Source organism: Melanerpes formicivorus, unplaced genomic scaffold (assembly GCF_026170545.1).
Source record: "Melanerpes formicivorus ecotype bairdi unplaced genomic scaffold, bMelFor1.0.p_v2 SCAF_15, whole genome shotgun sequence".
NCBI lineage: Eukaryota > Metazoa > Chordata > Aves > Piciformes > Picidae > Melanerpes > Melanerpes formicivorus.
In genome coordinates this window covers 15,272,215-15,283,701 of record NW_027142367.1, presented here as the reverse complement: position 1 = coordinate 15,283,701, position 11,487 = coordinate 15,272,215, and the positions used below count along the sequence as shown (strand labels likewise).

Here is an 11,487-nt window from a genome sequence, read left to right as displayed (position 1 = left end):
CCCAAACTCTATAAACCACTGGGGTCCCGTCACAAAGGCAGGGTGTTACAACCGCTCCCCTGCTCTAAAGGCTCTAAAGACTCGGGACTCGGAGAGTGGGACGGAGGGAGCATAGCTGCCTTTAGACCCCTCAAGCAGAACCGCAGCCTCTTCTTCCTCTAGCCCCGCGGCACCGCGCCTGCGCACTGCGGAAAGGTCGGCACCGCGGCGCGGCGCTTCCCCTTCCGGACGCGCCGGGGCTTCTGTCAACATGGCAGCGCCTGGCGGGCGGCAGCCGCGGTGGTGGTTCCTCTGGGCGGCAGGTAACTGCGAGCCCTGCCGGGCTAGGGGCTGTGGGCGATCAGGAAAGATCGCGGGGCTTTGGAGGCGGGAGAAGGGCCGCTGCGCGGCCGGGAGAGGTGCGGGGCAGCGGGGGAGGCTGGTGGCTGCGGGAGACCATTGAGGGGTGAGGGGAGGGGGCGCGCAGGCCGTGAGGCTGTCAGCTGGCGTGGGTGAGCGGCCCCGGCGCCGTTTGGACGTCGCTCACGGTACGCTTTTCCTTACCTCCCAGCGCTTGCACATGTGGTGGCATCGGGTGCGGGTTTTGTGGTGGATCTAGATGAGTCGTAAGTATTGAGATGTTCTGCTTTATTGATTGAATATTGTCTTTTTGCGGGGTTGGGGGGGGGAGGTGTCTGACCCCAGACTGACAGCTTCGTGCAGAGGGTGGCTGTCAAGGATACATTTGCCGTAACAGGAATGGCAGAAAGGTTGTGGCCTGCATTAAGTAGGTGCAATTAATGAAGCTGAGGAACACTTCCAATTTTGCCGTTTAAAAAAGAAAAAAATAAGTTTTCAGAATAAAGAATAAGCCAAAACCAGGTTGGAAGAGACCTTCAAGATCATCGCGTCCAACCCATCAACCAATCCAACCCACCCAAACAGCTTGCTTTCACTCTTATTACGGCTGCTGTTGCTAAAGCGTGCTCAGGCTTCTTTGCTCTTTCTTTTTGGTGAGTATATTGCTGGACTAATACCTCCCCCAGAGGAAAGCTGGTTGCATTTAACCAAACTCTTCATTAGAGTTTGCTGCGTAGCTGCCACAAGGTGCTTGGAGAATAAATTCATTCATGCATGGCCAGAAACAAAAAGAGAGGAGGCCTGCATGAGTAGTTCATGGCTGCTTGAAGTGCCAGTTACATGCCCGTGTACGAATCTGCTCTTATGACAGATTTAGCCTGCAGACTGAAGATGTTGAAATAGCTAGTCCTGCCCTTAACGTGGTTGTGTCTTAGCTTGTGTGGTTCCTTGTTGTACCAGTTTGATGGTTATGCACTTGCTGTTCCCAAGAGGAAAAAAACAGCTTTCTAGAAATGATTACTTTTATTTTTCAGTTCAGCAGGTTGATCTACAGTACTACAAAGCAACGTGGCTGTTAGAATTTAAATAGGAGGTTTAGAAAATACTAGCTGGTAGGGGAGGAGAAGGTGGCTTTAGATGGTTGCCTGGTTTAAAAGTCAAAAGGGGGATTTTCGTGATGGTTCAAATCATGACAGATTGTACCATAGAGGTAAACAGTCAGAAAACCACTCAGTTTTTTCACCATACCGCTTATTTATCTGGAACAGATAATCATAGGGTTGAATGAGGTGCAGTGGAATTATGGGGGCGAGAATGGGAATGTGTGGAAGGGGTACAAAAAACATACATCAGCATCTAGGACTGCTGTTTAAAGCATTGTGAAAAAGCAACAAGCACAGGAACTGCCTGAACTTGTTTTTCAAACCTTGTTTTGGAAGCATGCCTCATCCTTTCAAGGTCTGAAGTGAATAAAATGGATGCACCCAGTGGGAGGTGGGTGAGAAGGGAGACATGGAGGAATAGAAACAGCAGTGGAGTTGTTTTAAGGCCCTTGGAATTGTGACCTTAGTTGTCTTAGTTTTCATGCTGGTTTCCTTTAACTGTTAATGATTGTAGGGTGCATGGATTAAGTGGAGGTTGAGACTACATTTGATCATGTAGTGCCAAATGTTGAGAAGTCATATGTTGGAAACAAATCTCATCCAAGGATTTGTAACACCTTTATCATCTTTCCACCATATCGAATTGAATCAAATCAAATCGAATAGAATAGAATTCACCAGGTTGGAAAAGACCTTTGAGATCGAGTCCAACCTATCACCCAACACAATCTAATCAACTAAACCATGGCACCAAGTGCCTCATCCGGTCCCCTCTTAAACACCTCCAGTGGTGGTGACTCCACCACCTTCCTGGGCAGCCCCTTCCAATGGCAAATCACTCTTTCTGTGAAGAACTTCTTCCTAAGTATTTAAATACCCATTTGTACAAAGACTTCTGTTTTCCTTCAACAGTATCTTGAGCTTCCTTAATATTGTCTAATTTAATCCTTGGCATTACCTAAACTAGAATGAGTTGAGATAGTTGTTCTCTTGTCACACTTCAGATTTGGGTTTCTGTGGAAACTGATCAAATAGTTGCTTTTAAACAACTGGTACAACTTGCAATTTATCATTGCAAGAACTACAGTGTTCCTTGAAACATTTCAGGCCAGAGTTATTAATTCCCACCGGAATGTCCTGCTTCCAGGTGTTTCTTTTCCTCTTTTCTTTGATATCTGCTGGGTTTTTAAGATTTCAGTCTACCTTTCCCAGTGCTTCTCAGTGGCTGGGGGAGGAGAACGTTTCATTGTGAGTTCTTTTACACACCAAAAGTGATATTCTCTTAAACTGCATCATGGACTGGGATCTTCTGGTTCAGTTTTAGCATGGAGAATAGGAGGCTCAGGGGTGACCTCATTGCCCTCTACAACTACCTGAAAGGTGGTTGTGGCCAGGAGGGGGTTGGTCTCTTCTCCCAGGCAACCAGCACCAGAACAAGGGGACACAGTCTCAAGCTGCGCCAGGGGGGGTTTAGACTCAAGGTGAAGAGGAAGTTCTTCACCGAGCAAGTCATTCGTCATTGGAATGTGCTGCCCAGGGAGGTGGTGGAGTCGTCGTCCCTGGAGGTGTTCAAGGGGAGATTGGACATGGCATTTGGTGCCATGGTCTAGTCATGAGGTCTGTGTTGATAGGTTGGACTCGATGATCCTCGAGGTCCTTTCCTACCTAAGTTAATACTGTGATACTGTGAGTAGCTGCTTTCTGCCTCTTGCGGCATAACTAATTATGTGACATTTTAATTGGAAGTTAGCTGGAGCTTCATTAGAGCTCTCAAGAGATGCTTGAACATCTCTCCTATGAAGGAGGACTGAGAAAACTGGGGCTGTTTAGTCAGGAGAAGGCTCACAAGGGATCTTTATTCATGGCTGTGAATATCTGAGGGGTAGGTGTCAAGGTGAAGGTGCCAGGCTCTTTTTGATGGTGCCCAATAATAGGAGAAGGAGCAATGGATATAAGCTGTAACACAGAAAGCTCCATCTCAACATGATGAAAAACTTCTTTACTGTGAAGGTAACAGAGCCCTGGAACAGGCTGCACAGAGGAGTTGTGGAGTCTCCTCTGAAGGCTTTCCAAACCTGCCTACATGTATTCCTCTGTGCACTGCCTTAGTTGATACTTCTTGAGCAGGGTGGTTGGACTGGATGATCCCTAGGGGTCCTTTTCAATCCATAACTGTCTATGTTTCTATGATTCTGTGATTCTATTTGTTTATTTCGAACACTAAACCATCATTAGTGTTTCTGCAAGACCATTATGGACCATTACACATCTGTTCAACTTGAAATAAAATCATAGAATCAAAGAATGATTTGGACATGTTCCAGCAAGTCAACATCTTTCCTAAACTGAGGGGTCCAGAACTGGATACAGTACTCAAGGTGTGGCCAATGTGTAGAACCCAGCACTTAGATGTGTTAAATCTTATGCCATTAGACTCTATCCATCTGTCCAGCCTGTCAAAGTCCCTGTGCAGAGCTCTCCTACCCTCTAACAGATCAACACCTGCCCACAGCTTGGTGTCATCTGCAAATTTACTGATGATGGACTCAATCCCCTCATCCAGATCATCAGTAAAGATATTGAACAGGATGGGGCCCAGCACTGATCCCTGGGGGACACCACTAGTGACTGGCTGCCAGACAGATGTGGCACCACTCACCACCACTCTCTGGGCTCGGCCCTCCAGCCAGTTCCTAACCCAACACAGAATGCTGCTGTCCAAGCCACGAGCTGACAGCTTGGTCAGCAGTTTGCTGTGGGAGACAGTGTCCAAGGCCTTGCTGAAGTCCAGCTAGACTACATCACAGCCTTCCCCACATCCACCAGGCTGTCATCTGATCATAGAAAGAGATCAGGTTGGTCAGGCAGGACCTGCCCTTCCTAAATCCATGCTGGCTGGGCCTGATCCCTTGGCCATCCTGTAAGTGCAGGATGCACTCAAGATGACCTGTTCCATGATCTTGCCTGGCACTGAGGTCAGGCTGACAGGTCTGTAATTCCCTGGTTCCTCCTTCTGGCTCTTCTTGTGGATGGGCATCACGTTGGCCAGCTTCCAGTCATCTGGGACCTCTCCAGTGTGCCAGGACTGTTGAAAAATGATGGAGAGCGGCTTGGCCAGCTCATCTGCCAGCTCTCTCAGCACCCTAGGATGGATCCCATCTGGTCCCATGGACTTGGGCTATAACTTCTATTAATTGTATCTTTATTTAGAGTGTGCCTCACACACTGTAATATTTATATGTATTAATCTCTTATCAACATAAAAATGTTAAAGTAAGGATGTTGTAGAATGTATTTTAGATGTATTACATCATGAATGTAGATGTGTTACATCATGTGGCATTACTCCCAGTGTAGTCAGTATAATGAAGCCCATTTAGTACAAACCCAAACCTTACATTAAAATGCTGGCTTATTTCTTTCTCATCAGAGAAATAGTTAAATAGTGCAATTATTTCTATGGTCTTGTAGTGACAACAGTTCAGGGAAATGTGTGAACAACATTTCAAGATAGAATAGAATAGAATAGAATAGAATAGAATAGAATAGAATAGAATAGAATAGAATAGACCAGACCAGGTTGGAAGAGACCTTCAACATCATCGCGTCCAACCTATCATCCAACACCACCTAATCAACTAACCCATGCAACCAAGCACCCTGTCAAGTCTCCTCCTGAACACCTCCAGTGATGGCGATTCCACCACCTCCCCAGGCAGCCCATTCCAATGGGCAATCACTCTCTCTGTGTAAAACTTCCTCCTGACCTCCAGCCTGAACCTCCCCTGGTGCAGCCTGAGACTGTGTCCTCTTGTTCTGGTGCTGGCTGCCTGGGAAAAGAGACCAACCCCTGCCTGTCTACAACCTCCCTTCAGGTAGTTGTAGAGAGCAATAAAGTCACCCCTGAGTCTCCTCCAGGCTAAGCATCCCCAGCTCCCTCAGTCTTTCCTCATAGGGCTTGTGTTCCAAACCCCTCACCAACTTTGTTGCCTTCTCTGGACATGCTCCAGCAAGTCAACCTCCTTCCTAAACTGAGGGGCCCAGAACTGGACACAGGACTCGAGGTGTGGCCTAACCAGTGCAGTGTACAGGGGCAGAATAACCTCCCTGCTCCTGCTGGCCATACTGTTCTTGATGCAGGCCAGGATGCCATTGGCCCTCCTGGATGCCTGGGCACACTGCAGGCTCATGTTCATCCTCCCATCAACCAGCACCCCCAGGTCCCTCTCTGCCTGGCTGCTCTCCAGCCACTCTGACCCCAGCCTGTAGCTCTGCATGGGGTTGTTGTGGCCGATGTGCAGAACCCGGCACTTGGATGTGTTAAATCTCATGCCGCTGGACTCTGCCCATCTGTCCAGCCTGTCGAGGTCTCTCTGCAGAGCCTCTCTACCCTCCAGCAGATCAACCTCTGTCCCCAGCTTGGTGCCATCAGCAAATTTACTGATGATGGACTCAATGCCCTCATCCAGATCATCAATAAAGATGTTAAAGAGGATGGGGCCCAGCACTGATCCCTGGGGGACTCCACTGGTGACTGGCCACCAGCTGGATGTGGCAGCTGGATGTACTAAGATTTACTAAGGAACTTGGATTAATCATGTTCCTAAACATTAATCATGTTTAGAGTACTTAGCATTTAGTGACATAATATATTAGTAGTTCATGAAGATGTCATTTGTCTAGCATTGCATATTTTGTAGTATGTGTGTCATGGGGTCTGTGTTGATAGGTTGGACTCGATGATCCTCGAGGTCCTTTCCAACCTAAGTTATACTGTGATACTGTGACTCTGGCTTTTATTACTAACTTATACAGTTTTATTTCAATAAGTTGCTCTCATGGATGCACCTTTGGTAAAACACAAATTAATACACCTTTAGTAGAGAATGCTGAAAAGGGTTGAACTAAACTTACTTTGCATGTTAACATTAAAAATTATTTGGTTAGCCTGTGTTCAGGTGAACAGCTTAAACCTGTGCTCTAATCATGTCTCTATTTGTAAACCTATCAAAATGAAATGTTTTCTAAACAGTCAACAGAAAGAATTTTGTATGACTAAAACTACAGCAAAATACTTCTTCCCTTTGGATTACAATTCCTAACTATTTTCCTCCTATTTTTTAAGTATTGGTTTTATGTTGTGTTGGTAAATAGTTAAAGAAACCCAATTGGTACAGCAGTGTAATCTTAATACTGAAATCTTAATACTGAGAAATAATGATTTCCTTTGTTTCCTACTCTTGAGGCAAACATTTCTTGTGTCAGTAGTTTTATACCAACTTAACTGCAGACTTTGCCTGTTTCACACATGCACTTCCTGTATTTACTTTCAGATGCATTACATTGATTTAATGTTTTCTCCCCTCTCCTAGGTTTAAAGAAAACCGTAAAGATGATATTTGGCTTGTAGATGTGAGTATATAAGAAAAGTGGAAAGACCTGGTGGTGGAATTCCAGACACAAAGGGTTAGCAGGGCTACACTCTGCAGTAAGGTTGCCTCATCATTTGGAAAATTGTTTGTACGTGGTGCAGCAAAATTACTTGACAGTAATTTTTCTGACAGGATGGATAAGTCTGTATTGTTCAGGATGGACCAGGAATTAGACTGGCTATTGGATCCAGACAGGCTTCATCCTATATTTTACAGTCCTTAAACAAGAATAGCAGATTACCTAACACAGCCAGGAGGTGATAACCTCCGTTCACAATTTTGGTAGCTCCATTCTCTAGTTACCTCATCTAATTTGTGTTCTGCACATTTAGCACTACATCAAACGTGTGAGAGGCTTCTTTTGCTTTTCTAACATACTTGTAAATATTCAGTGCTCCTTATTTCAGAGGCAAGGACTTATTAAACAGATTGAACATATTTGGGAATGCCCACCCAAATATGAACTGTAATTCTCAAATTGTGTAATTCAGATTTAAGATTTTTGGGGTGAGGAAAACTATATCATCAGATTCAGAATTGATCAGTAATGTGTAGGAAAAGAAAATCCACCTTTGCCCAGTTGTGACCTGAGTTTGTTATACTAAAATATTGATATCTTCCATATTGTGTCACTGAGGTGTTTTAGCAAGATGTAGGCAGAAAGATGAAGTCTCTCAGTTCTGCTTGGCCCTGAGAAGAGGAGATCAGTTTTAGAGTGTGCTTGTATGAATGTAGTTGCTGAAGAACTGAGCTCCCATAGGGCATCTAGGGAAAGTGTAGATGTGTCTAGATTCTCCTTTATTCAAAAGAGTAGTGCTCCCCTATTTGCTGATAAATTGATATTTCTGGGTAGATTGACTACATGATCTTTCAACTTCCAAAAAAACCGAAATAAATGCTCCAAAGGTGTGGGGTTTTTTTTAAGTTTCATTTTAAAAGTTTTTTTTTTAATTCAAATTATTCTTTGCTTTTAATTTAAAAAAATAATTTTTTTTGGGGGGTATTGTTTGTGTTTATTTGTTTGGGTTTGGTTGGTATGGTTTTTTTTTGTTTGTGTGGGCTTTTTTAAATAAGAAATTGTATTCTAATGCAGGAGCTGAATGAATTCTTTCCAGGTTTGTGCTTTCTTGTTGAAAATAACACCAAAACATAAGAGGTGTTTGTCACTCCAGCTTTGTAATTAACTTGCAGGTTTATAGTATCATAGTACATTAGTATCATTCAGGGTTGGAAGGGACCACAAGGATCATCTAGTTCCAACCCCCCTGCCATGGGCAGGGACATCCCACACTAGATCAGCCTGGCCAGAGCCTCATCCAGCCTGCTCTTAAACACCTCCAGGGACGGGGCCTCGACCACCTCCCTGGACAACCCATTCCAGGGTTTCACCACTCCCATGGGGAAGAACCTCCTCCTCACATCTAGCCTGAATCTCCCCACCTCCAGCTTCATTCCATTCCCCCTAGTCCTATCACTCCCTGAGATCCTGAGAAGTCCTTCCCCAGCCTTCCTGTAGGCCCCCTTCAGATACTGGAAGGCCACAATTAGGTCACCTCAGAGCCTTCTCTTCTCCAGACTGAACAGCCCCAACTCCCTCAGTCTGTCCTCATAGGTGAGGTTTACTCAGACTTAAGGAGCACTACAAGTGGGAAATAGGCTTTGATAACCTGTTTGTGGATTAATCACAGAATCAAATTATTTCTCTTCATTAGCTTCTCTTTTCTTGTGTTTTGTTTATTTATTTACTTTTTTAATCAAATATGTTCACTTCTCAGTTTTATGCACCCTGGTGTGGCCACTGCAAGAAACTGGAGCCTGTGTGGAATGAAGTGGGTATGGAAATGGAACGCATGGGCTCTCCAGTAAAAGTTGGGAAGATGGATGCAACTTCTTTTTCTAGTAAGTGTGATTTGTTTGGGGTAATTTTGTGATAGCCCCTATTTTGAAACTCTTCTCTTTTTTTTTTTTTCCCATTAAGTCATCTTCTGTTCTGTATCATAGCAAGTGAAAGCAAACAGTGATTGTCACTGGAGAACAATTTCCTGAGCTATTTCTTTTGCAAGTGACAACATGCTGTAGTATGTGGGGTTTTTAATCACACTTGTGTCTGCTTGTGTAGGGGCTTCTTCCTGACAAATGGAAGGTAAAAGCTTTTCAAAGATTGGCTTTTGATCTGCTTCTTAGAGTGCCATTATACAAACATCTCTATGTGGTGCATCTCTTGATAGCATCCAATTTTTGGTTCCTTGTATTACTGATGGACAAGTGCTTGTACTCTTTTGTACTCTTGCTGTTGCTCTTTTCAGGTAGTCAGTTCTTGAGATGTTGCACCAAAAGCCTGCTGAAATAACTGAAGTCATTACATTGGTGTTGAGCAAATTTCTCTCTGTAAATCTCTTCTTGAAGAACCAATGTCAGCTATTTTAACACTTTCCTTTTTGATTATGCCTTTCATATGTACTGACCTTTTCAGAGCAGCTCCAAAACTATAGATAATCAGAGCAGTGATTTGGATAGACATGAGAGGCTTGTTGCCTGCTTAGCAATACCTTTTTAGTTTTAGCAGCTTGTTTATTGTCATTTAACTTAAATCTACATTGAACCAGGAGAATATTTAAAGGGGAAGACATAGGGAGCAGTGGGGTTCAAGTGAGATATGTCATCAAACTCTGTTGACACATGTAGTGTTTTTGGTTAATGTCCGTTACATTTGATTATTCAGGGTTGTTCTAATTGCATAAAATATTACACAGGGTATTTTTTCAAGTGATATTCCAATTTTCTGCACTTTTATTTATTTACATATATATACATATTAATATATGTGTGTGGATATATATAAAACAATAAATATATACATAAAAAAATGATCAAGAGTTTTGTCTTTTGAGGTCAAAATGATCTTGTCCCAGACACCAGTTTATTGTATGCAGCTTTTTCTGTAAAACCACATGAATTCAGCCTCATGTTTCATCTTAAAGGTGCTTATTGGTACTACTTATTGTAGGTAAGTAAAAATAAGATCATGCAACAAGATAACTTCAAAATTTGGAATAGATTTGGAGGATCTCTGCCATTCCAGTCACTTCTTTTAAACATGAGTATTTACAACTTTACATCCATGATGCTTAATTCCTGCCTCTGATGTTTTCAGCCAGTTGTATGTGCATATTAAATATATATGGTATTAAATATCATAGTATCATAGTATCATTCAGGGTTGGAAGGGGCCACAAGGATCATCTAGTTCCAACCTCCCTGCCATGGGCAGGGACACCCCACACTAGATCAGGCTGGACAGAGCCTCATCCAGCCTGGGCTTAAACACCCCCAGGGACGGGGCCTCGACCACCTCCCTGGACAACCCATTCCAGGGTTTCACCACTCTCATGGTGAAACACATATATAATATATATTAAGTATAAGGTATTAAATATATAATACCTTTTGGTGAAGACTGGCCAAAGTTGTCTACTTAGAGGACTGTCACACCAGAGTCTGTACTGGGACTCTGCAGTGCATCTGAAAGAGGTCTAAAATTTAGTGTTACAGCTTCATAAACAGCAGCTTCTTGAAAGCAAGTGAAATAATTCATACTGAGCTAAGTGGTAGATTTTTGATTTATTTATATGGTTTGAATAGTAAACTGTGCTTAAAGATGAAGGTAGGAGAGCAACAAAAGTTTTGGTTCACTTTGGCATTCACACATTTCTTTCAGGTATTGCATCTGAATTTGGAGTGCGAGGCTATCCAACAATTAAACTGTAAGTTTTCACTCTGTAACTGCATTGTATTGCACTACTGACTTTTCTGTCTTGCTGACCATTTATTTTATCTGAGTATTAAAAAAATTACCTTGCTTATCATGTGTTGAAAGGCTGATTTAAATCCTACTCTTTTTTTTGTCTTCTCTAGCTTAAAAGGTGACTTGGCATACAACTATAGAGGACCTAGAACCAAAGATGATATAATTGAATTTGCTAATAGAGTGGCAGGGTGAGTATGCTGCTGAGAGACTGATTTCTAGTGACTTGAAACTACTGTTAGGATTTTGGGCCATAAATTCAACCTATTTAAAAAAGATGTTGTAGATACCCCATCGCTGGACGTGTTCAAAGCTGACTTGAACCTTTCCTGTTGGGACAGGCTTGAGAGAGCTGGGGTTGTTCGGCATGGAGAAGGGAGGTCTCTGGGGAGACCTTAGAGCAGCCTTCCAGTACTGAAGGGGGTTTGCAAGAAAGCTGTGAAGGGAATTTTTACAAGGGCTTGTAGTGATAGGATAAGAGGGAATGGATTGAAGCTTGAGGAGGGCAGATTGAGCCTGGAAAATAGAAAGAAATTCTTGGCAGTGAGGGTGGATGCTCCCTCCCTGGAGATCATAGTATCATAGTATCTGTCAGGGTTGGAAGGGACCACAAGGATCATCTAGTTCCAAACCCCCTGCCATGGGCAGGGACACCCCACACTAGATCAGGCTGGCCAGAGCCTCATCCAGCCTGGGCTTAAACACCTCCAGGGACGGGGCCTCGACCACCTCCCTGGACAACCCATTCCAGGGTTTCACCACTCTCATGGGGAAGAACCTCCTCCTCACATCTAGCCTGAATCTCCCC

General features: G+C 43.7%; 1 protein-coding gene across 1 annotated transcript in view; it reads left to right on the top strand.

Annotated features, from left to right (window-relative positions):
- The first annotated feature begins 205 nt into the window (after positions 1-205).
- The window catches only part of TMX3 (thioredoxin related transmembrane protein 3), a 33,397-nt gene continuing 22,115 nt past the window's right edge, over positions 206-11,487 (top strand). Inside the window, exons 1-6 of the mRNA XM_068147685.1 lie at positions 206-302; positions 551-605; positions 6,815-6,854; positions 8,650-8,773; positions 10,593-10,638; positions 10,790-10,870. Coding sequence (XP_068003786.1) covers positions 251-302; positions 551-605; positions 6,815-6,854; positions 8,650-8,773; positions 10,593-10,638; positions 10,790-10,870 — 398 coding nt within the window. The 5' untranslated portion in view covers positions 206-250. The remainder of the gene's footprint in view (positions 303-550; positions 606-6,814; positions 6,855-8,649; positions 8,774-10,592; positions 10,639-10,789; positions 10,871-11,487) is intronic.